The sequence below is a fragment of the Ricinus communis genome, chromosome 2 (genome assembly GCF_019578655.1).
Source record: "Ricinus communis isolate WT05 ecotype wild-type chromosome 2, ASM1957865v1, whole genome shotgun sequence".
Lineage (NCBI taxonomy): Eukaryota > Viridiplantae > Streptophyta > Magnoliopsida > Malpighiales > Euphorbiaceae > Ricinus > Ricinus communis.
Window position 1 is genome coordinate 991,600 of NC_063257.1, and position 25,519 is coordinate 1,017,118.

At 35.2% G+C, this 25,519-nt stretch overlaps 6 protein-coding genes across 10 annotated transcripts; 4 read left to right on the plus strand and 2 right to left on the minus strand.

The window, feature by feature from the left end:
• Positions 1-28: 28 nt before the first annotated feature.
• LOC8267827 (probable 26S proteasome non-ATPase regulatory subunit 3) lies at positions 29-5,113 on the plus strand. Of its 2 annotated transcripts, none has more exons than XM_002510544.4 (8): positions 29-719; positions 796-986; positions 1,342-1,479; positions 1,573-1,709; positions 1,921-1,975; positions 2,046-2,156; positions 3,482-3,721; positions 3,861-5,113. In XM_002510544.4, exons 1-8 carry the CDS (start codon positions 629-631, stop codon positions 4,371-4,373), a joined length of 1,476 nt encoding a protein of 491 aa, XP_002510590.1. In that variant the 5' UTR covers positions 29-628; the 3' UTR covers positions 4,374-5,113. The 2 variants fall into 2 exon arrangements, with proteins under 2 accessions (XP_002510590.1, XP_015575982.1); XM_015720496.3 differs by having other exon boundaries at positions 3,563-3,721.
• A 982-nt stretch (positions 5,114-6,095) lies between these two features.
• On the plus strand, positions 6,096-7,620 carry LOC8267825 (expansin-A11). Its single transcript, XM_002510542.4, has 3 exons — positions 6,096-6,391; positions 6,490-6,811; positions 6,929-7,620. The coding sequence occupies exons 1-3, from the start codon at positions 6,250-6,252 to the stop codon at positions 7,233-7,235; spliced, it is 771 nt and encodes a 256-aa protein (XP_002510588.1). The 5' UTR covers positions 6,096-6,249; the 3' UTR covers positions 7,236-7,620.
• Positions 7,621-9,571: 1,951 nt separating this feature from the next.
• LOC8267824 (peroxidase 64) lies at positions 9,572-11,790 on the plus strand. Its single transcript, XM_002510541.4, has 4 exons — positions 9,572-9,850; positions 9,957-10,145; positions 10,360-10,522; positions 11,138-11,790. The coding sequence occupies exons 1-4, from the start codon at positions 9,647-9,649 to the stop codon at positions 11,536-11,538; spliced, it is 957 nt and encodes a 318-aa protein (XP_002510587.2). The 5' UTR covers positions 9,572-9,646; the 3' UTR covers positions 11,539-11,790.
• Positions 11,791-12,164: 374 nt separating this feature from the next.
• Positions 12,165-14,724, plus strand: LOC8267823 (protein Abitram). 4 transcript variants are annotated; one of them, XM_015721791.3, is made up of 6 exons: positions 12,165-12,573; positions 12,685-12,733; positions 12,841-12,967; positions 13,356-13,426; positions 13,503-13,596; positions 14,327-14,724. In XM_015721791.3, exons 1-6 carry the CDS (start codon positions 12,180-12,182, stop codon positions 14,438-14,440), a joined length of 849 nt encoding a protein of 282 aa, XP_015577277.2. In that variant the 5' UTR covers positions 12,165-12,179; the 3' UTR covers positions 14,441-14,724. The 4 variants fall into 4 exon arrangements, with proteins under 4 accessions (XP_015577277.2, XP_015577288.2, XP_015577283.2 ...); XM_015721802.3 differs by having other exon boundaries at positions 13,503-13,551; XM_015721797.3 differs by having other exon boundaries at positions 13,524-13,596.
• A 177-nt stretch (positions 14,725-14,901) lies between these two features.
• Positions 14,902-16,952, minus strand: LOC8267822 (UPF0496 protein At1g20180). The gene is made up of 2 exons (XM_002510539.4): positions 16,582-16,952; positions 14,902-16,338 (listed from the first exon to the last, which is right to left on the minus strand). Exons 1-2 carry the CDS (start codon positions 16,631-16,633, stop codon positions 15,239-15,241), a joined length of 1,152 nt encoding a protein of 383 aa, XP_002510585.2. The 5' UTR covers positions 16,634-16,952; the 3' UTR covers positions 14,902-15,238.
• Positions 16,953-19,776: 2,824 nt separating this feature from the next.
• LOC8267820 (aquaporin PIP2-7-like) lies at positions 19,777-21,349 on the minus strand. Its single transcript, XM_048370620.1, has 3 exons — positions 20,987-21,349; positions 20,312-20,452; positions 19,777-20,151 (listed from the first exon to the last, which is right to left on the minus strand). The coding sequence occupies exons 1-3, from the start codon at positions 20,999-21,001 to the stop codon at positions 20,059-20,061; spliced, it is 249 nt and encodes an 82-aa protein (XP_048226577.1). The 5' UTR covers positions 21,002-21,349; the 3' UTR covers positions 19,777-20,058.
• Positions 21,350-25,519: the final 4,170 nt, after the last annotated feature.

The following is a 25,519-nucleotide window of genomic DNA, read 5'->3' on the forward strand; positions in this document are numbered from 1 at the left end:
AAGAGACAATTGCTCATAATCTCCTCGTCTGGGGTGCCAGCCTTCTTTCTTGTCTCAGTCTGACCTATGAAACCTCAAAGTTCAAACTTGGCGTTGCTGCTCCTGTTTTAGTTTGAAGGCGCACTCTCAAGAAGAGAAAATGCTCCAGAAATTCGGGAGTTAAATCTAAAAATAAAAAATGAAGAAAAAGCTTGAAAGCAATAAAAACGTCATTAACTTAGAAAAAGAGAACAATGATTTTCAGTGAGAGAGGAGAAGAAGCCCTTTCAATGAATTCGAATTTGTGATTTTTAATAAGAGGAATTCGAATTCTTGATTTTTAGTCGGAAAATGTCTTGAGATCTATCAGCTTGTCACTTATATGAGTACGAAAAATTTATTTGAGAAAAGTATCATCGTAAATGAAAATCGACACTTAAAACTAATTTGAATGTTGGTAGTGCTCTAAACTAATTCCCAAACGAACTTTTCAATCACCGTTCAAGCAAGTCCAGTGCAAGTAGAAATTAATTTCTCTTTTATGGATACTAAATTCCGAAACCCCACGCATTGAAACTATCTCCAATTCCAAACCCTTCTGTAGAAACAAAGTAAGTAGTAGGCAGAGAGAAGTAATTAGTTTACAGAGATGACGACTCAAGAAGATGTGGGGATGAAACATAATCAAACTCCTTCTCCTTCTCCTTCTGTTCCCTTAGCTCTTCCTTCCACGCTACATCGTAAGTTTCTCTATTCGATTTTCAAATTATGGTATTTCCTCAATCTCGTTTGTTTTTAAACTACTTCGTTTTACAGATTTGAAGGAAATAGCTTCGCTAATCGTCACCGCTTCCTATTCTAAGGAGGTTCGCCCAATGTTTCGCGCCGTTCGCCTGACAGTTGGAATTAGGCGGAAACTGACGGCTCCGCTGCTCTCTGCATTTATCGATTTTGCTCTCCTTCCCGCTTCTGATGTTCATAACCGTCTATCTGCTTATCTTCCTAAGGTACATTTGCCTCCTCCCTCATGCTCGTTTGGTATTTGGATTTTTGAAGTCCTGGAGCGTTTAGTGTTCTGATTTTTTTTATCATGCTTAGAGATTATTACTATAACTATGATGGATTGAATACTGGAGTTTTTACAACTAGCTTCTCTAAGGTGATAAGGTTATTCGTCTTGACTTGATTTGGCCTCATTGAATTCCATTTTTCTGTTTTTGGCTTCTATAGGATGTGAAATTTATTTAATACACTGCATTCTGGCATATAATTAACATATAAGTTCCCTAAATACGTTTACTCCTTTTCCTTTGAGAATGAATGCTTGTTGAAGTTGGATATGTGTAAACCTTTTTACTGTAGGAAAATGAGCATGATATGGAAGTTGATAGTGCAACCTCTGCAACCCGAACTCCACCAAAACACACGCTTCCAGAGCTTGAGATTTACTGTTACTTGCTTGTGCTACTCTTTCTGATTGATCGTAAGAAGTACAATGAGGTAAACGAACAATTTTTCTTCTCATGTTTCCACTGGGAATTAGTTCCATTCTCTTCTTACATGGTAAATGTGCTATACTCTGTTATTGTTTAGGCTAAAGCCTGTTCTTCAGCAAGCATTGCTCGGATCAAAAACCTGAACAGAAGAACTGTCTATGTTCTAGCATCTAGACTCTACTTCTATTACTCGTATATCTATGAACTCACGGGCAATCTTGCTGACATTCGTGGGTGAGCCAGCATTCATCTTTATTTGCCCTTTTGTCTGTATATGAGAAATACATAAAATTTCCATGTGCTATCCATATTTATTTGTGAATATATGTAATTAAAAGTTGCATGGACAGTTTGAAAATAGGAAACATTTGGAGATTTACTTGCCTCCCAGTTTTCATATATGATTGCAATGTTAGTAATAACTTCAGTGTACTATTATTTTCAGTGACCTCCTTGCGTTGCATCGAATTGCCACATTGCGCCATGATGAGTTGGGTCAGGTTTGTCAACAGCAGACTTATAGATTGCTTAGATTTGGAATTTCGGTAGCTAATGTATGATATAATGCAGGAAACACTTCTGAACTTGTTGCTTCGAAATTACCTCCACTATAATCTATATGATCAGGCAGAGAAACTGAGGTCTAAGGCACCACGATTTGAAGCACACTCAAATCAGCAGGTATGGCATTGCACGCTGCATTGCGATTCTAGGCTCTTTTTAAGATCAGAGCTTTTGGACTAGTTCTTAATGAAATAAGAAATGTAAAAGAAAGGACAGGAGCAAGTTCTTTGTGTCTTTAACTAGTCTATATTGAAATTTAATGAGGAAGTTTATTGCACTCTTTACTGGACAATTTTTTGATAATTGAGTTCCATTTTCCAATCAAGCTAAGTTTTGGTTATGGAGATTGCATCACTGATTGTCATTTCATACTCCTTAAATCTCGTTGGCTGATTGTTACGGATCCAGATTTTGGGATCTAGTTATTGGTTGATTGCACTAGAAATAAAAGAATAATAAGGGCTCATTAGACAGAAATCTTCAATCTCAAGTTCTTAATGAACTCAGTCTTTCTTTTCCTTAGTAAATGCAACTTCATTTTCATTCATAAACTTCTGCATTTAGATACAACAAGTGGAAATAACTGCACTTGATAACTTCCCATATCCAATTATTCCATATTTGTAGGAAAAGTAAACACATCTAAATACTAGAATAGATTGAACATAACTGACATACAGAAATGACAGCATTCCTGTTGCTCTTAGACTTAAATTTAAGAATCATAATACTGATACTGCTTAGTAAATCTCAGAAATCATTGAGTTGAATTTCTCCTTGTAATTTTGGAGTTTACTTCAGGGTGCGCCTTATTTTGAAGTATGTTGAATTAACAGTTTGTACTCCGTCAAGTCACGGATATCTTCTGTGAGGTGCCCATGTTGTTTTTCCATTACAGTAAAACCTCTTTCTAGTTATACACTTGGAACCAAATAAATTTTATGACTATGAGGATGTTATAACTTAATGGAGGTTTGAGCACTAAAATTTTTCTTTAGACTTAATTTTTAATCTTGTTGGTGAAACAATGGAGACTAGGTATAAGATATATAAATATCTTGTCATATTATACAAATAAAATTGATGAGACAAAACAGTATTATAGTAAGACAAAACATAGCATAATATATATATTTCTTAAAGTTATATATAAAAATATTACTATACAGAGGAATATTTTCTTAAGGCGGGGCTTAAAAATTTTATAACTTATTATAATAGATAGTTTATTTCTATTTATAATTGGTCCAAATTAGGACTGTAGTAGTTTATCACTATGTAGAGGTTATTCCTATATAGAGGATCACTATAGAGAAGTTTTACTGTATATGTTTTTATTTTCTCATGGTTATTCCATATTGGATAACTTCGGTTCTTGAGTATCGAAAATGCTGAAGTTATTTTATCCAATGAATGTCTGAAATTAAATTTGTTCACTGCAGTTTTGCAGGTATCTATTTTACCTTGGAAATATTCGGACAATTCAGTTGGAGTATACCAATGCTAAAGAGAGTCTCTTGCAGGCATCTCGCAAAGCTCCTGTAGCCGCCCGTGGCTTCCGAATTCAATGTAACAAATGGGCTATACTGGTTCGTTTACTGTTAGGGGAAATACCTGAGAGGACAACTTTTATGCAAAAAGGAATGGAAAGGGCATTGAGGCCATACTTTGAGCTTACAAATGTGAGTTTGACTGAAGTTTTCTTGTTTATAACCTCTATAGTCAATGTTTTGGACTCTTAGACCTGACAACCATGCATGGGCATTTGCATTGTATATTGTTGTTTAGTGGACAGTTATGTTTATCTGATTAATGTTTCAGGCTGTATGGATTGGTGACTTGGAGCTGTTTAGGACTGTCGCAGAAAAGTTTGCTGAAACTTTCAATACTGATAGAACACACAATTTAATTGTTCGGCTGCGCCACAATGTCATTAGGACTGGGTTACGAAACATCAGCATTTCATATTCCTGCATCTCCCTTGCTGATGTTGCTAAAAAGTTGAGGTTGGACTCTGCTAGCCCAGTTGCAGATGCTGAAAGCATTGTAGCGAAGGCTATCCGAGATGGTGCAATTGATGCCACATTGGATCATGTGAATGGGTGGATGGTGTCAAAGGAGACTGGAGATATTTACTCTACAAATGAGCCACAAATTGCTTTTAACTCCAGGATTGCTTTCTGTCTTAACATGCATAATGAGGCAGTCCGGGCTCTGCGATTCCCACCAAATACACACAAGGAGAAGGAGAGTGCTGAGAAGAGGAGAGAGCGGCAACAGCAGGAGCAAGAACTTGCAAAACATATTGCAGAGGAAGAAGATGATGATTTTTAGTAATGGTGCTTCATTTTTCTAACTATGTAGTTTGTGCGTGTTTTCTTCTTAAATTTTTCCCCATATCAAAGCTTGCAAGTTCGAGTTGTTTCAGTGCGGTCTAATTGAAAGAACTATGGAATCACTGGTTGGGTTTTATTTCTCTTTTATTGCCGCAGTGGCTATTCACCTGGTCTTTCACCGAGTGAGTCGAGTATGGATGAGTTTCAGGTTTACAGACGCTTTCCAATGAACAAATGGAAGAGAAGTGGGCCTCTTGAAGTCTTGAGAGGATGCGGTTTGGGGCGTCGTAGAGAGGCACCGAGTTTCTGTTTCATTGCTCGCATCTCAGGGCATGTAGAATAGCAATAATGTTAAAATATTGGAGATCCGTATCCAACCGCTTCTCACCTTTAGGAGATATTTTCCTCACGATTCCATCCTTTGCATAGGAAAAGGATAAAAAAGAGAAGCAAAAAGAAGAGAAAAGGAAGATAATGCCGGCTTGGTTTTTGGTTTTACCTGTAATTGGCCAGGATATTTATGTATACCACTGGCGGAAGATCTGAATTTATGAAAGCTGCATGTGCTAGATTGATGCCTTAACCAGTAAGAACTATAATAACCTTGAACTCCGAGGCAAAAGATCTTTCGATGCACTACGCGAGCTAAGCTAAAACACTGTAGAACAGAGGTTTTTGTTTCTTTATCCCATATTAAGAAAGAACGAATACCGAGAGATCCCGAATTTTAATCTGCCCCAACGTCCTCCATGTGAGCATATATTATTATAGATGAATCTGCCTCCATTTATTTACGTCTGCTACCATGTGCATGTTCCAATTTCAATCATTTCTGCCCTACGACAAACTCCTACCTATGTCATGTTTTTCACTCGGTATGAATTATGTTCTGTGAAGCTTAAAATAAACCCCATATGATCGATTGCCAGATTATAATTTCTTTCTTCCCTTAATTCTCACCAACCTACGCTGATGGCCAGTTGTGCATCCACTGCCTTTATTCCATGCAATTAATTTTAGATCCTAATCTATCAACTCTCCCAACTCATCTTGACTCATGGGATGTTAGCCAGTGATGTAGCTTTGCTTAACATTATCTGAAGTTTGCCAAATGACTGCTGCTCTTGGTTAATGATTGGTGCCCCTTTGTATAGCGATCAATTTCCCAATTCCTACAGAAGTGAGACACAGGGTTTAGCTTGGCATATGCTACATCTATCAATAGTCAGTAGTCAATTAGGTGAGTACCAACGGTGAGGATGGAGATATGAATCAGCAAGTGACAACTTAGCATCCCAATCACCGTCATGAAATGCCTAATAAAAATGGGTCATGTGCTTGAGGAACATAAAATAATGGCCATGTATCATATGAGTCAAAGCATTGCCATGTGAAGCAGCATGATATGATCTAAAGGCCAAATATTGTATTAATCCAAAAACTACTGCTGATGAAGTTTTTATCTTCAGATGACAACAACCAACATATGGAAGAAAATCCAAGCACAGATCAACTGGGCTTGTATGTATTTCAAGTTTTCACGGCTTTGTGTTGGGGAAGACCATGTGGGCTATGCAATAGGAGGGTAGGAGAACGTGTTAATAATTGAATTAGAGTCAGAATTCTTCAGTGCTACAGAGGATAATTCAATATAAAAATAAATTATTAAATAAAATAAAATTACAAACTGTTTCATGTTTCTCTCTTCTTGCAGACTCCACATGTAAGGTTTCTTTGCATTAAAGGAGTCTGGTCCTTATTTATAGAGGTAGTTCTGCACTTGGTAATGACAATAAATGTAAATAGCATTGCATTGCTTATCTTCTTCACTCTTGATTGTCTTTCTGTTCATCTTTCTTCTGCTACTAAGAAACATGGTAAAACTGACCTTTGCATTGCCAATCTTGCTGCAATTTCTCTGCTTTTTAGCAATCCATGTGAATGCTTTTTCACCTTCTGGTTGGACCAAGGCTCATGCTACATTTTATGGAGGAAGCGATGCTTCAGGAACTATGGGTACATATCACTTCTATCTTTTTGGGTTCTTCTTCTTTATATTAAATAACAAGCTAATAGCTTGTGCACATCATTCTTTTGTGGCTATAATAATACAGGTGGAGCTTGTGGATATGGTAATTTGTATTCAACTGGTTATGGTACTAGGACTGCGGCTTTAAGTACTGCTTTATTCAATGATGGAGCTTCATGTGGACAGTGCTATAAGATTATGTGTGATTATCAAACTGATCCAAGATGGTGTATTAAAGGAAGCTCTATAACCATTACTGCAACAAATTTCTGTCCCCCTAATTTTGCACTTCCCAACAACAATGGAGGCTGGTGCAATCCTCCACTTCAGCATTTTGACATGGCTCAGCCTGCTTGGGAAAAGATTGGCATTTATAGAGGTGGGATCGTGCCTGTTATGTTCCAAAGGTATCCTAATTGTACTGTACTAGTACTAATCTTTCAAATCTTTTGATACTATTTCTTGAATTATTATTATTTTTTTTTTTAACAACTCCATTCTTGTCTGGGTCTTAAATATTTCAGGGTTCCATGCAAGAAACATGGAGGAGTAAGATTCAGTATCAATGGTAGAGACTATTTTGAACTAGTCTTGATAAGCAATGTGGCAGGGGCAGGATCCATCCAATCTGTATCAATCAAAGGCTCAAAAACCGGGTGGATGGCAATGTCAAGAAATTGGGGAGCTAACTGGCAATCAAATTCCTACCTCAACGGTCAATCTTTGTCCTTCAAGATCACAACTACAGATGGAGCGACCAGATTCTTTCCAAATGTTGTTCCGTCGAATTGGGCATTCGGGCAGACATTTTCTAGCTCAGTACAATTCTAAGTGGATCAATAAACTATCAGGTTTAGAGTTCATCAGGGTTTGTTTTGGCTGAGGCGTGCTCATACTTTTACTAGAGCAGCCCGCCACATTCTTTTCTTTATCTCATCAAAGAAGACTTGATGATGGCTAGAGCAATTTAGTCCTACCTAAGTGAACCCGTGAACTCTAAGCTACACTCTTCTAAGCATCGTGTGCTTTCTGAATCAAGAAGGTGCATTCTAGCTTAAAATCATACAAAATCTTTTCCGAGAGTTGCAGATTCAGCAATTGCTTTTACATCGTTTTGAATACCAACATAGTTGCAGCTAAATAAAAACCGCTATGAAATGCGGCTAAGCATGTATTAGATTTGAAGCTTTGTAATATGAAACACCTTTTTTCTTTCTTTCTTTCTTTCTTTTTCTTTTTTTTTGTAAAATTCGAACTTTATTTTCCTAAATTATTCTGGTTTTTATATGTAGCTTCTCGTATTTTTACCTTGTGTTGTTGGATTAATTCACAATTTATATTGCCAGAAAAGAAAGAATTAAGAAAATATTATCTATTATGATGCTGAAAAATTAATTTCTGATATAAAGATTTAGGGTGAAAATGAATATGAATGGATAGAAATGTCCTGTTTATACCTATAACTTTTAGAAAGGAATATTCCAGTATTCTATTTTTGTCGAAACTGGCAAAATGCGTACTCAGGCAGGATTCAGGAAAATGTAAACCCATTGTCCATGCAATTTTGGGTTCCTAAATCAGTAGTGTCTGCCTTGTGAAACACAAAGGTTCTTTGTTTTTCAGTGCCTGCCAAACAAGACAAGCCTTGTTTTGCATGTTTTGGTTGGGAAGAGACCGCAATTGTTGCAACGTAGAACAGTTGCATATGGGCAAACAGGCAGACCCAAGTCCCAATGAAATGGTTGATCGAGCCCATCCTTTTCTCTCTGTTTGGTGGCTTTTATATTCATTCAAAATTATTTTCTACATTACAAAATTAAAATTAAATAGATAATAATTAATATGTATTTATTAATTTTAATAAATTAAATATATTCACATATAAATATTATTTATTTTCATATTCTATCTAATAAAAATTAGCATTATATTCATAATTCAGATCCAGTATATTATGGCTCCAAATAATAAAATTCAGGGAAATTGTTTGTCCTTTTAGTGTATTGGAGATCAAAATCCTGAAATTATTTATTAGAAGTCTCATCCTTATTGTTAAGTCGCTGATTGAAAAATATATAATAATAATAAAAAGAGGCCGGCATCTTTCAGGTTTCACCTGCCTGAATACTGTTACTGCATATGTCTCTTGTGTTATTTATTTTATAACAAGGGTAGTTAACTCCAACCCATGTCTCCTTTCCCTTATCTTTCACAATTGTGATTTGGAAACTTTAAGTTAAACCATGCCTAATTTTAATTCATATAAATAAATTAAATTAAATATATTTACAAAGCAAAATAATTACATCAAGTCATTAAGAAAAAGAAAAAAAAAGTTCTAATTATATCCTAAGCTATAACTGAACTTAAACCTTTTTAGTTTTGGAGTCTTAGCCTTGATTATTAGGCCAATACTTAATTGGTTAGTTTGTACCTAAAAAGTTTGAATTTAAAAGATAATGGATAACTCAAGGGCATATCATAAGAATAAATGTTTTGAGATTTCAATGGAGAAGAGAGTGAGTTTCACATATTAAAAATTAAAACATACAGCTATCTTTGTTTTCTTTTACGTTTTTTTTTTCTTTTTTATGAATATTAATATGCTAAATAATTCTGATTTTTCCATCATATTGACAGCCATTAATTGAAGCCTGAGAAAGAGATTGACCAAGCTTACGTTATGTCAGAATACCTTTATTGGTTCAACCCCATCCACCAAATAGTGTTCTTTAATATAGCTTTTGATCTGTAGGGTCAATCTGCTTTTCTAATTAGAATACTTTGCTCAATTTTAAATCAGGCTTCAAGACAAGTCGCAGTTGCAGCTGATCCCACTGCCCTTTATAATAAACACTACAAACTAATTTTAGACGAAATTAAAATTAATCACAACCTAAGGAAATTGCTATCTGGACCTAGCTGAAGTGATTAGGGGGACTTGAATGCTGGATTTAATGTAGATGCAGATCTTATGCTAAAGTAAGCAGCCTTAGAAAGAAAAGAAAAGAAAGCTCTGAGACGTGGCTTGCTTGTCGTTTTTAATGTGCATGCTTCAATACTACTCCATTAATATTGTTGATCACCAAATGTGCTAACAACCAAATCCACTGATAGCTAAACAACTCCACTGCAAGTAATCTCTCCTTAACTATAAATGCAAGCATATCTGCTTTCTTTAATTCTCATGCCAGATAATTAAGCGGCAAAAGTAGAGTTTAATTCAGGAGTTAGACTAAAATATGGCAGTTTTGTTTGCTCTTGCTCTTGCCCTTTTGGTTTTTCCGATTTCTTCTCCAGCGGGTGCGCTGAGCTTTAACTATTATGATCATACTTGTCCTCAGCTCGAGCATACAGTTAGCAGTGCCGTCAAAAAAGCAATGGAGAATGATAAGACAGTTCCAGCTGCACTGCTCAGAATGCACTTCCATGACTGTTTTATTAGAGTAATAGATTAACCATTTAAGAATATGTGCTTTATATTCTCTGAGTTAATGACTATGAGTTTTCGTTGTTTGGATTGTTATGTTTTTTTTCTTTTTTTTTTTCAAGGGTTGTGATGCTTCTGTGCTCTTGGAGTCAAAGGGAAAGAACACAGCAGAGAAAGATGGACCTCCAAACATTTCATTGCATGCATTTTATGTCATTGACAATGCAAAGAAAGCTGTAGAAGCTACATGTCCTGGTGTGGTCTCTTGTGCTGATATTTTGGCTCTAGCTGCAAGGGACGCAGTAGCATTTGTCAGTTTTCCTTGAAATATGATGATACCATCAGAAATTAATTACAATTTTTACAGACAGACATCGACACTGCTTTAGTTTTGTTTGAATATGTTGTATTAAAGTAGTTGCAACTGTCTGTCCTGTTCCAATTAATGATATACTATACTAGTATACCATATATTATATATTTTATTTTACGACAGTCGTGTAATATTTGTGGCTGCCTACGCAGTCTGGAGGACCCAGTTGGGACGTGCCTAAAGGAAGAAAAGATGGAAGGATTTCAAAAGCAAGCGACACAAGGCAATTGCCAGGTCCCGCCTTCAACATTTCTCAGTTACAGCAAAGCTTCTCCCAAAGAGGACTTTCCCTCGAAGATCTTGTGGCTCTCTCAGGTAATTAAAATATACATGCTTACAAATTAAATACAATATATAAAAAATCTAATTACAAATCAGATAATGAACTTTACACTTTTAACAATTTTATTCAATTGTTTTAAAATTTTAAAATAAATATTTATTAGCTTAATTTATTTTCAAAAATATTCTTCAATGACTATTATTGAAAATTTTAAGATAAAAAAATGATTTGAGAAGTCGATTAAGCTTGCTAAAAGAACAATAATTATGAATAAATAAAAATAATTTATCATAGAATTAATAATATGACCATTAAAAATCTCGCATATGTGCATTCTTTCACATATTTTACATCTAAAAGTAACAAATTTGTTAATGACTCACTAATTTTAATATTAATAAGCTGAATTAATTTGCAATATTATTTTTTAATTGTAAAACTTCAAAAATTGTTATTAAAAAATATTTTTAAAAATAAATTTAAAGTATAAGTAATTATTTTGAAATTTTAAGACAATTGGATAAAATCATTAAGGAATATAAAATTCATAATTTAATTAGTAATTAGGCCTATATAAAAGCATACACAAAGTATAATATCAAAGTATAGTATCAACGTGGTTGAATATTTTTTATGGTGAATTGTAGGGGGTCATACTCTTGGATTCTCCCACTGTTCTTCATTCCAGAACAGAATACACAACTTCAATTCAAGTCTGGACATCGATCCAACGATGAACCCATCTTTTGCGGCCAGTTTAAGGAATGTATGCCCAGTGCACAACAAGGTTAAAAATGCAGGTGCTACATTAGATTCTTCAACAGCCATTTTTGATAATTCATACTACAAACTACTTCTCCAAGGCAACACCCTTTTCTCATCCGACCAGGCCTTACTCACTGCACCAAAAACCAAGGCATTGGTTTCCAAATTTGCTAGTTCCCAAGAAAATTTCGAAAAGGCCTTCGCCAAGTCCATGATCAAGATGAGTAGCATCAGTGGCGGCGGTGGGCAAGAGATTAGGCTAGACTGTAAAATAGTTAATTAGGTGATTGAAACTATCAAACATTGAAGACTTCCAGTGCTTTCTTTTTGTGTCTGATTTTGTATTGAGGTTGTGCTTCTGTTCTTGTGGGAGTTCTTTTCAGGCCGTTAAAATGAATAGCATTGTTTTCATTTCTTCTAAATCTATGAGGTTTGAAGTGTTATGTTAACTGTAAAGTTAATTTCACTTGACCACAAGACTAGAACATGAGTCCAGAGTTGCATTATTGTATTTATGAAATTAGTGTTCTGGCTATGTCTTTCTGGTTTAAAATAAACTTTTATGACAATTTATAATAATTAATATCATGCCTGCGAAAGAAAAAAGAAAATCTACATGAGGAAAACTTAAATTTTTAAATATTTTTTTCTTACATGCAAATTAATAAAAGGATTCTGATACTAAATTATTGATGCGTGTTGTATTTATTTGATTATCTATTCATTTTGATTTAAACTAACTATTAAAATGGTAAGTAAATTTTACGCTTATCTTCTTTAATTCATCTGTACAAGTTCATGTTTATATTCCAAACTCCAAAGCCCAGATATTGATTAAGAACCTCCAAAGCCCAAGTTTATTTTTCCAAGAAGAACAAAAGCCCATAAGGCCCATGTTTACAAATCAAAGACAGTAGGAAGGAGATGAATAACGCAGGGCAGCCGTCAGTTAGAGTCGCCCAACTCAAACTCAAACTCAAAACCATTTTAACTGAAACTAAACTCGCGAAAAAGAAAAGAACAAGAAAATCAATCCTCGTCTCTTCTGCTCTCTTCTCTTCTCTTCTATACTTGCATTCGATGAGCAGTCAAAGCACAGAGAAATCCAACATTCAAGAAACCATCACAGTACAAGATAACCCAACCCACAAACAAGAACAAAAACAAGAAAAGCAATCAAAACAAGTTCAGGAAGCAGAAGAAGAAGACCAAGTTACCGATGAAGATTTACATAAGCTCCTTTTACCTGACGTCAGCAATCTTCCTATTGTGCCTCCCTCTTCAATTGAAACCAACTTCGTCTCTTATTTCGCTCCAGGTCCTTTGTCCTTTTAAATTTCGTAATTCTCATTATCTGTCTTTTTATTGAAAAAAGAAAAGTTTCAATAACTTGGTTGGTTTTTGTTTGTTTCTTATGAATTTTGGTTAGATTTTATGAAGCCAGGGCATGACCAGTACGTTTATCGTCATGCCAATGGGTAAATATTCGCATTTTTGTGTTGTTTATTGCTCGTTTTCTTTTTCTTCTTTTCCCCCTGAAAAACAAATACTAATGCGATGTCTTTTTTCTTTTGGTAACGGGAAGTTTGTGTGTGATCGGTCTGGCTCCTACACACGTGGCTTTTAAGGATGAAGGAGGAATCACAGCCGTTGATTTTAATGTTGGCAAGTCTGATCGGAGTGGTTTTAAGGTTACCGGAAAGCGCAAAAAGGTATCTTTTCTGTTGTTGTCATTTTTAAAACGATTGTTGTTTTAGCTGATGTATCATCTTTCTTGTTCTTAATGCTGATTAGGGTTTTACCATGAAATCCTTTAATGCAGCAATTAAGGGAAAAAAATATCCTACCTTATAGGAGTTGATTTAATCAAAATCAAACAGTAATAATAGGGTGGATTCATATTTTGAATCAAAGTCTCTATTTTCTTAAAGAGATTACTGTTGTGGCACTCAATCTTGATGTATCTTGAAGCATATTTTTCGAACTGAGTATAAAACTTCTAAATAATATGCAGATCCTTTTGGCAATTGCAGCTGATTCTTCATTATAACTGAATTATTAAAGTTAGTAAATAATCTTCTTTTCTTTTTCCCCCTTCAGAATGCACAACATTTTGAGTCCAACACAGCTTTGTGCAAAGTTTGCACGCGGGATGCTTCCTATATTGTCAGGTAGAACTGTTCTCAGCTTCAGCTTCAGCTTCCTCCTCATTTTACTCTTCTCAGGATTATATTGCTGGAGTTGAAGTTTGTTATTGAATTTCGACAGGTGTTGTGTTAAAGGCTCGCTGTTAGAGGTAAATGATAAGCTAATCAAACAACCGGGATTGCTTAATTCTTCTGTAAGAGAACATTCATAATGTTATTGGTTTTAACAGTCTATTTGTAGCAGTGATTTTTTCTGTCATTGATACTTCTTCTGGTTACCTCTTTTGTTTACATTAACAGGTAAATGGCAGTAACTTTCAATTGATTGATGTTGTAAAATATGGAATTTAATTATTAATTTATTAGATAGATTCGATACAATTGGCTTCAACACACCTTTGCCAAACTTGAGTAATCTCTGGCGTTTAACTATTTTAGTTAGGTTTGGAGTGTAAACTTAATTAGTTCTTCTTGTTTTTCTCTGTATGATGATTGAATTTCACAATCGTATTAAAAGTGAGGGTTCTTTAGTTCTACTTCTTTTTGGAACTTGTTGATGCTTATACTTCCTGAGGCTAGTGGGTGCATAACCAGATTAAGATTTGGATGGCCAAGGTCCTGGAAATCTCTGGATATTTACATGAAGAGAACAAAACATCTTGATTCAGGATAGCATGGAGGCTGTGGCATTGAGGGGGCTATGGTCTTGTACTGCTAAGTAGAGTCTGAAGTTTCTTCCAATTAGAAGAAATTGTTTTATAGATAGACATAACTGCATCAGCATTGCATACAAAATATTAGATGAGACTAATCATCACAACCATGAAATCAGTTTGTTTCATGGTTGATTTGATTTCATGCTGCCTTTTCAGTTTGCATTATACTTATAGTGCGATCATATTCTTAGTCTTTTATGGAATGCAGGCAGATAGAGAAGGATACACTGCCATTATGATGCCAAAACCAGGAGATTGGCTGAAGATCAAGTCTTCATTACTGACCCTTGAAGAATACAAGAAATTGAGAGAAGGAAGGTGAGAATTGAACAGCTTGGAACAATTTCTCGGTACCTGGAGAAAAACAAGAAATACAGAGGCATGCTGCCTCACCATGATCTTTTTACTGGGAAACTCGCCCATCATCATTTTGTACATTGGGCTCTGCCACCAACCCCAGTTTAGACGCAAACTAGCATGATACTTCAACATCTCAGAGCGCCGAGGGTGAATTGTACCATTTTGTTGTTTTAGATTAAATTTATCAATCTTCCCAATTAATAAAATAAAAACAATAGGTAATCTGAATGTGTTTCTTTTCTGGTACTAAGAACTATCATTGGAGTATATTGCTGTTAGGGCTGCGCTTGCATTAACCATCTAGTCATTTTCAATGGAGGCTGGAACTGGGAGAGAATGAATCACAGATTATGGCAGCTATCTTGTTACTCAGCAGTAAAAAGGTTGAGCAAAAACAGGGCAAGGTAAATAAAATCTGCTGGGAGCATAATAATTTATGTTGAAAAGCCAAAAATCTGCTTGAAATCTGGAACATACAAGGAGCCTAAATTTAATGAATGTTGATTCGGTACAAAACTAATTTGAATGACCTAGGACATAAAGGTGCCGGATTTTGGCATCAATGATTGAAAAGAAAATGACACTCTAGAAAGTAAGGACCGAACAAAGCTTTTCCTGCCTGATGATTAGCATGAGCACTGTTGTGCTCAAAAGCAACAACCATTTTGAACTTTGCTTTGAAACGCCCAACATCATTGTTTGCTGCAACTATCCTTAACAATATTCTCGGCTTTACAAGAATTTCGCCCGTAAGCAAAGATTAATTATCATCTGCATTATTTTTCTGAACCATTATCTCTTGTATAACAAGCCTTCTTGATCTGTTTATGGTATGGAAACACAAGTAGATGTGTTCTTCAAGCTCATCTAGTTGCTCCTCATAGAAAGAGTCATGCATATAAAATTCTTTTACGACCTCCTTTAACAGTTCAGCATTTTTACTCCTGACGCATAAATCAGCAAGAGCCTTTTTATGTTCTATCTCGTTGTATAAACTCCTTACTAGCCTACTTATGGTGTCCAAGTCGTTGAACAATATGTAGGTTCCTTTAGCCGCAAGATCAAGCTGCGCACAAAGTTTTTCAAGCAATCTTGTCTTTACACCACCACTAAAAAACTTGATTTTCTTTCTGGAAAAATATAACGAACAGCCGATAAGCCCTGGCGCTGCCACAATGCCTATGATCCCATGAAGTGCCATTACTAGCATTGCAGCTAAAATTGCAGTATGTGTAATCACAAGACAATATCCCCCAAGCTTCTTGCAGATTCTATTGAATTTCACTTTCTTTCTAATCTTTCTCTGCTCTGAATTCAACCTGTGAAGCAACATCAGGTTGTTGTCGTGAACATCTCCAAAATTCAGTGGGCTAGCGAAAGATAAAGGATTTCTTAGCAATGCAAACGCAGTAAGTTCCCTAAACATAGCCCCACATGCTTTATCCGTGTAATCTTGAGAATCTTGCACCTTTTTACTTAGCTTGATTACCCTTTCAATTCTCCGATAATTAACACGAGTTTGCTGAATGCTATGAAGCAACAAATCGCAAAGATTACATGCTTCCAAGCTGGCTTTAAAAAAGTCGATTAGAAGGCAGTGAAACTTCATTGTTTCTAGCATTTCTTTTGAGTTATCCTGCTGCTCGGGTTCAAAGAGATAATCAGAGAGATGGATACAGAAAGGAAGAGATGAAGAAGAAGAGCGAAGTCTCTCAATTTCATCAACTGATTTTCTTTTTAGCTGTCCCTGAATTTTGCTCCACATTTCTTCGTAAGACTTAGTCCTGAAAGCTTCCTTGTACTCTTCATTCACATTTAGCTTGTTGCTGAAGCTGTCACCACGTTCATTTCGTGATTTTTCTGAGACAAGAGAAACGAAAAACACCCCAATATCGGACAAGATCATTACAGGGAATATATAAAAGTAAGATTCTAAACTGTAAAGTACAGGCTCTTGAAATGTTCTATCTCGACTACATAATTAACTTAGTTGTTAATTCAAAATGAAGAAAAACCCATTAAAATGTTTTTAAAAAAAAAACTTGAGAACTCCATGAAAGATCATAATAATAAAAAAAAAAAAAAAAAGATGCTGAGAACTACCTGGCTTTGAGAAGGGAGACTTGGCCCACGCAAGCTTTCTCATGTGAGGCATATTGATTATGAAAGAAGAAAAATCTTTATCTTTTATCTGTTCTTCTTCTTCTTTTATTTTTTGGTTTTCTTTTTCTTTTGAAGGAAAATAAAATCTTTATCAGGGCCTTGAAATGGATTGAATAGGTACCAAAGTGGGGAATTATATAGGCAAAGGATTTGGCTCAAAGGTAAGCCACAGGTTGGCAGTTAGCAAATGCACCGCCTCAATCTCAAAATTTGGTTAAAATTATTTAGCTTTTCACACACGATAGAGTGTTAATGTCTCTCACACGTTGTGTTTAAGTTACGTGTAATGCCCCTACACAATGCTTTCATGGCATAAATTAGCACCACCCTCTGATGATCAGCACAAGATCATCATCTTATATACACTCTTTTCAACTTGCTCATACGCTATTATCTTTTATTAATCTTCATCACCCTTCCTTATTCTTTTCCTTCTTCCGTGGAACCAATTTTGACCATACAGTTAATACTCTTGTATGAAATTCAATATTAAGCTTCAATCTATCCTTTTATATACTTTAATATTTAAAATTAATAAATATGTATCAATTATTTATAAATTTAGTATATAACACTAAATTAATTGAATAATTTTCATATTATATTTTTTTCTATGTTAATAAATAATAAGTATAAAATAATTATGAAAAGGGCTTTTGGAGGTCTTAGAAATGATTACACCTGTTGCTCTTACAGCGATGGAACGGGAAAATGAAAGTTATTGCTTGCTGCAATCCTTTTGGCCCGTTGTGCCTAAAGACTTTTAAAAGATTGTGAGGGGGAGACATAGCTCACACACAGGGACATGGAAATGGACAGTTACCGTTTGTTAACAATTATGTTTCATCTGTTTGTGATTCCTGATATCTGCAGCACTATTATTAATTACATCGAAAATTCCAAGTTGCTGCTTGATACCAATCTTGTCTCTTTTCGAAGTGCTAACTGCAATTGAACCTTCCAAATTTAGTTTGTGTCGTTGTAATGCTCGAGCTAAAAAAGTAATTTTGTGAGCATCAATTTTCTCATTCTTTCATTTCATAACTCATTAAATAAATAGATAATAATTTTTTTTTCTTTAATTTTGTATTTCCTGTTAAAGACATAATAAATGGATAAGGATGGAAGTAGGTAATTAGGTGAAAGGCAAAATGAGTTTAAATGCATAAAGTTTATGCAGTTAGGAAAGTAGCATACGGATGGTTTCCACCACAAATTTTGTACGCAAAATGACGATTAAAGAAGTTGCTTCATTTCTCTGCACATCACCTTAATTTCCTACTAACTAGATATCCCACACACAATTAATTATTTAATTAATTACACTAAATCTGATTGCTTTTTGTGGCCTGCAATTTGCCCTTGCAAAAAGAAAAAAAAAAAAAGAATTAATAAGTTATATATAAGAAATTATTGCTTCCACTCTTTGGCATCTTCCTTCTGGACACAATTAAGAAACGAGTTTATACATGTAATTATAATAAGCAGGCCACGTACTAATTAGTTGTTTCCGAGTTCTTAACATAAAATGTTGCTTTGGAGTTCTCTAGCCTTTTGGAAGTTTTTGCTCCCTTCCCATTTGTCCTTTAATCATTATCTTAATGTGCCAATGATTCTATCGATCATTTATATGCCAAACTTAAGGTTTTCTATGCCCAACGATCATCAGAAAATGTTGGAACTAATTGAGCAAAAAGGACAATAATTTAAAATATATGAAAGTTCCAATACTCAACAGTTTTGCCACTAGAAATGTATAGACGATGAGGTGACTATCGGAGTACAGCCATTATCTAAACATAGAGGCACTTCCAAGTTGCGGCTTAGAAAAGGAAATACAGTGATGAAATTATCTATTTGCTCATATTTACTTAATTGTGTTAATTAAAAAAAAAAAAATGCATATTCAGTTATATCCCAGATTTCCAATAATATATATGATGGGTTTAATAATATCAACTGAAGTTGAACAATCTTTAATCGAGTAAATTTAAAATAAGAAAATAAAAAACAGAAAACAGAAAAATAATTAACTGTAACATTATGATATAGAGAGAGTTTTTGAGATCAATGGAAATTATTTTTGCCAATTGTCATTTCATGCAAAATATTTAGATACATCATTTTCTTTTTCTTTTCTGATTTTCTTTTAAGAACATCAAAGAACAAGAAAAGACCAAACCTTGAATTTGAAATGGATGTAGTCATCCATAAAGACTCAAATTTGAAATAGATTTTGTGTTGATTGTATTGTTGTTCATAATAAGTAAATAACTTTTCTATCATCATTATTAACAAAGACTGCAAATGACTGTACGAAAATAAATAGATAAATACACAGTTTTTTGTCATTCAATAATGCATTAGAAGAAATTAAATGATTTAAGTACTGAGATTCTTCTTTTCTTTCACTTCCCTGTTCTGTTGATTTTAATATTTTATAATTCTGATTACCTTTAAGTTGTCATCCAAATCATCAATAATTTAGATATGCAAATCTTTGTTGAGAAGATGAGGATAACTCCTAATCATTAAGAGAAACCATAAAAGGCAAGCGTCAATTTTTAAAATACAATCTAAATGCTTTGTCGATTGATTTATATTTCTTTCTTAAGAACAATAGCGGAAAGGGGATGAGAAACATATACATATAGTTTTTATTAGCACTATAATTTATTCCAATTTTAGAAATGCTACTCATTTCACTTAAATTTTGGGAGACAAATGAAAGTCCATTATTAAGGCAAATCATAATGAGATGTCAATGCAATATCACAATCACAACAAAATCAGATTAAAGATATTGCACACCTTTGTCCTTTTATATAATAATCACTTGATAATTTGTAAGGCCCTAAAAGGAAAACAAATATCAATTGCAAATTCACTGTTCCTGAAAGAGTTTCAATTTATTTAGCTTTATTCTCAAGTGTGAAACTGCATTTGGAACTTTTACTACATCATATTTAGATCTCAATTAATTACTGTGGGATAAGAAAAATAAAAGGTATATTAGGGTCGTTCTGGCTGTGTTAGATACTATTGAATGGTATGTAATGTTTTTTAGACTTATGTCACCAGTCACTCGAACAACAAAATAGACTTGTAAAAATTCAGAACCCAAAAAAAGCATTAACATTTCATCGCATTAAAGATAACCTCGAAGATACACAATTAAGTCCCCACTGCCGCATACACAAGCTCACAACCACCAGTCAGGCAATAGTATATATATATATATGAACTGCACTATGTAGGAATAGAGCATGTAGGAATAAAGAATTAGACATGGTCGATGGCTGTCAGCCATACCAAGGAGATTGCAAATGATGAATTAGGTGTGGAACACCATTCTTTAAGACCATATATCGAACTATAGATTGGTTTGTGGGATTAGTGTTGAAGATCCTAATGCTTTTATGGCTGCGACTCTCTATATGTGCTGGTGATCGATTGCTGCAGCAAGTGCTCCAACAAATGGCCCCACCCAGAAAATCCACTGTTCATCCACTTCACAAAAACCACAGGTAACATTTATATATACACAAAATAAATAGTAATGCGTGCAATTTATTAGGTTCTAAACACCAATAGAAGAACTACTTTTTTTTTTTCTTTAATAAAGAAAAAGAGAAATTTGAAAGAAGCTAGTTAAGAACATGTAACATGCCTGGTCATCCCAGATTTTTTCGTTGTTAAATGTAACAGCAGCCCCAAAGCTACGAGCCGGATCGATTCCCGTGCCTGTTATAAGAACGGTAGCTAGGTGCACCATAAACACTGCAAACCCTATTGAGGAGGCTGCCAAAACCTGAACAGTACATGTGGGTACAGTAAGAATAAGTCCAAGAAAATTGAAGGTGTGTATATATAAATAAACACTTTATTTGAGTTCTCTGAAACTTCTAAAAATTCCGAGACATGTCCAAGAAAACCATAGCTTAACCAATTAATTATGGTACTTTGAGAATCACGTGCATTACGCTTAGGATCAGTGGCAGGAAAGACTGTAGACTAAGACAAAGGTGCCAATAATCTCAGCTCCTAAAGCAGTACCCTCGGAGTATGTAGCAACCACGAGGTTAGCACCACCTCCTTGTACATTATAAAAGTCTTTCACTATTCCCTTAACTATACCTAATCCACATATTTGCCCCCAAGCATTGAGATACCATGTCAGCAATTGCTCGAGGACAAACCAAATGTCACCGCTGGATTATCGTGATCACCTGCCCGTACATGTAATTTCTTTTTTTCAGAAAAAAGAAACTTAGTTCATCGCAAGACTAACATTAATTAAACTCAGTTCCTATGCTAGTATGTAAATTAAAGGGTTTGAATGAACCTGATATTCCAGCATTGCAGTAAAGAAGAATGAAAATCATGCTGCCAAAAGACCGTGCAATGCCTAAATGGCCAACACTTTCACACGTTTCAGTTTGTTTCTTGTAGCAAATAACAGTAGCTATGGTGACATTCAGGAAGAGAAGGGTTGCAATCAACTCTGCAATAACAGCTCTATAAAAAGACTATAATCCTGGGTTGAAAAGAGGTGTTTCTTGTTGGCAGTTCCTTCACATGGTAGATCCCACGGTATTTATTAAAAAAAAAAAAACTTGGCCAAACTAATTGCTTGGTGGTTACTCACCTCCTTGCCTATAAATAGCAAGGAGGTGAATGAAAAAAAGTGCATCACAAAAAAAAATTATTAGTTTTAGGCTAAAGGCAAGTTAGAGAACGTTTTCTCTAAAGGGTGCGAAAAGTGAGAGATGAGAAATAAAACTAGTGAGATTATTTTGGGTGTGTGAGAAACAATTGAGTGTCATTATTTTGGTGAGATTTCTTTGTAAAAGTACTCTCTTTGTATGCCTGTTATTTTGATAGTGAAAGATTTATTCGGATTTTGTCCCGTGGACGTAACCCAGCATTAAGGGTGAATCACATTAAATTCTCGGTATCATTTATTATCTAGTTTATGCCCGTCCTTAATTTTATTTTCGACAAAGTAATTCTGTTGCCCCGCCCAACAACTGGTATCAGAGCCACCCTTGAGTATCTATGTATATCTAATTATCATATGCTCTGTGGTTGCCACTAGATAGTGGATCCTCCACATCATAAAATAAGTTAGATATATTTATTTACTCTTTCTTGAAGTGCTGGGCATTTGTCGAAAATATGGAGACGAAGACGGGCAAGATGGTTAGTTTAAATGGCACGAATTACCGCATATGGAGAAACAAGATGAATGATCTCCTATTTGTGATGAAGTTGCATTTACCGATATTTGCAAGAAATAAACCCGAAAAAAATTGGATGAAGAATGGGCGTTCGAGCATGAGCAGGTGTGTGGTTTCATTCAACAGTTTGTCGAAGATAATGTGTACAACCACATCTGTAATGAGACTCACGCACAGACATTATGGAAGAAGCTTGAGGAGTTGTACGCGTCGAAAACCGGCAACAACAAACTATTTTATCTGGCAAAATTAACAGATAAAATATCAAGATGGTACTTCTATAGCAGATCACTTGAATGAAATTCAAGGGGTCGTGGATCAGTTGTCAAGTATGAGCATAAATTTTGACGATGAGGTGCTCGCTCTCCTCGTGCTCCCCTCTCTACCAGAGTCTTGGGAGACTTTAAAGATTTCACTAACAAATTCTGCCCCAAACAGAGTAATAAATGTGGAAGCTGTTAAAAGTGGCATCCTGAATGAAGAGAGTAGACGAAGATCACAAAGTTCCTTTTCATCACAGTCAAATATTTTCGTTGCAGAATCTAGAGGGAGGAGTGAAGCTAGAGGTCCAAAACCTAGAAACAAAAACAGAGGAAAGTCAAACAAATATGCTAATACTGAGTGCCATTACTGCAAGAAAAAGGGCCACATCAAAAGATTCTGTCGAAAGTTAAAGAATGACCAAGAAAGGAACAAAGGCAAAGATGTGAAGAAAGATGACAGCAATGATGATGAACAAGCAAATGTTGCCGGGGAATTCAACATAGTCCATGATGATGATATTGTTAACCTTGCAATCCATGAGATGAGTTGGGTGATTGACACTGGTGCTACCATTCATGCTACATCTCAGAAGGAATTCTTCTCATCTTACACATCAAGCGATTTTGGTGATGTAAGAATGGCAAATGAGAATTTTGCAAAAGTCATAGGCAAAGGTAACGTCCTTCTAGAAACAAAAAATGGTGCGCAGCTAGTCTCGAAGGATGTCAGGCATGTTCCAGATATGCGCCTGAATTTGATTTTAGCAGGCAAGCTGGATGATGAATGTTTTTGCAACACCTTCTTTAATGGCCAATGGAAGCTTACCAAAGGTTCATTGGTGGTGGCCAGGGGAAAACGATATTCAAAACTATACATGATGCAAGCAAAGCTCTCCCGTGACGATGTCAATATAATGGAGAATGATAGTATAGTTGAGTTGTGGCATAAACGACTCGATCACATGAGTGAGAAAGGAATGTCGATATTGGCTAAAAGAAATGTGGTACATGGATTGGAACAGGTTCATTTAGAGAAATATACTGATTGTCTGGCAGTGAAGCAAAATAGAGTTTCTTTCAAAAGTTTCCCTCCTTTTAGAATGAAGAATGTGTTAGATCTGATTCACTTAGATTTTTGTAGACCAATGCTGAAGTCACTTGGTGGTACTCAATACTTTGTGACTTTCATTGATGATCATTCAAGGAAGACATGGGTGTATACTTTAAAGACAAAGGACCAGGTGTTAGAAGTTTTCAAGCAATTTCTAACTCTGGTAGAGAGACAGACTGGCAAGAAGCTGAAGTGTATTCGTACAGATAATGGTGGAGAGTACATTGGACCATTTGATGCTTATTGCAAAAACAATGGTATTCGGGCATCAAACAATACCTCCTAAGACGCCGTAGTTGAATGGCTTGGCTGAGAAGATGAACAAAACTTTAATGGAGAGAGTTAGATGTTTACTCTCACATGCAAAGTTGCCTAAGATGTTTTGGGGTGAAGCTCTACTGGCAGCCGTTTATGTGCTCAACCTTTCAACATGTATCGCTCTACAGTTTGATACTCCAGAAAGAGTATGAACGGGAAAGGATGTTTCCTATGGTCATCTACAAGTATTTGGGTGCAAAGCCTTTGTGCATATTCCAAAGACGAGATGTCCAAACTTGATGCTAAGACACGAGAGTGCGTGTTTGTGGGCTATGGTCAAGATCAGTTTGGCTATAGATTTTACGATCCAGTCCATAAGAGGCTTATCAGAAGCCATGATGTTGTGTTTGTTGAAAATCAGACCATTGAGGATATTAAAAGGACTCAAAATGTTTCTGAGCAATCTGATGGAGATTCAACAAACTTGGAATTGATTCCTCCAACAACGGTTCCTAGACATGTTGGATGAAGAAAACAATCAACCGGCGATAGATGGTCAAGATGCTCCCATTGAGTTTGAACCAGGTAATGTTGATGATTATGGTGTTCTTCATCATCCACCAGCAGATGTGGGTTCTCCAATTCTACGGAGATCTGGTAGAGTTCGACAACAATCTACCAGATATCCTGAAGATCAGTATGTATTATTAACTGATGGGGGAGAACCCGAGAGCTATTAACCAAAGCTCTTCCGCGAGGAAAGTTTGAATATTGTAGACAAGCAGCTGGAATGGTGATGCCTCCCATGTAGTCGGGAGGGGGAGATTTGTTGGCGGTCCTTCCACATAGTGGACCCCACGTTATTTATTAAAAAAAACTTGGAGTAGCCTCCAAGCTAATTGCTTGGCGGTTACTCACCTCCTTGCCTATAAATAACAAGGAGGTGAATGAAGAAAGGTGCATCACAAAAAGAATTATTAGCTTTAGGCTAATAGGCAAGCTAGAGAATGTTTTCTCTAAAGAGTGCGAGAAGTGAGAGAGGTGAGAAATAAAAATAGTGAGATTATTTCGGGTGTGTGGGAAACACTTGAGTGTCATTATTTTGGTGAGATTTCTCTGTAAAAGTATTCTCTTTGTATGCCTGCTATTTTAATAGTGGAAGATTTATTCGGATTCTGTCTCGTGAACGTAATCCAGCATTAAGGGTGAACCATGTTAAATTCTCAGTATCATTTATTATCTAATTTCTGCCTGTCTTTAATTTTATTTTCGACAAATAATTCCGCTGCGCCGCCCAACACTTCTGGTGATTCCATAGTCCCTTTCTTGCTGCTATGAGACCTCTCCTTCTTTGTCACTTCCTTCGCCATCTCTAAATAAACATTAGCTACTTTTTTATTTCTTATACAAAAGAGAGAGGAACATATGCTTAGGCATAATAATGGATCAAAATATGCTAACTTAGGAATATTTTTATCTGATGTGGCTGCGATTATTTTCGTGATGCAACTTTTCTAATTATTATTATGCTTTTCTTTTGAGTACAAGAAATACAAAAAAATATATATATATATATCCAAAAGAAAGTAGTCTAAAGCAGTAATTAAGAGATTAATTACTAAACTCATCATTGATTAATTACATTGAGAGGATAAGACAAATTCTCCTCTGTTCTTCTACTTGTTGTTATTATTTTTATAGATGACAGTAATCCAAACCCTATATAGTGATTTCAAAATTCATCCATCACTGAAGAAAATCAACAAAGAAAATAGGGTTTATTCTTTAAATATTACAGGAAGGCACCATGTCATTATGTCAACTTTTCGTATAGATGATAATGGAGTGTATATAGTAACTTTATTTAGCACTAATAGAAGGAAATAATATTCCAGGTTATACTGGTGGTATATTTTCATCTAAAAACATGCATTTTTCGTATCAATTATTTATGAAAGTGGTGTCTTTAAAATGTTTTTGGCATCTTCATCATTAAACTGAGGGTA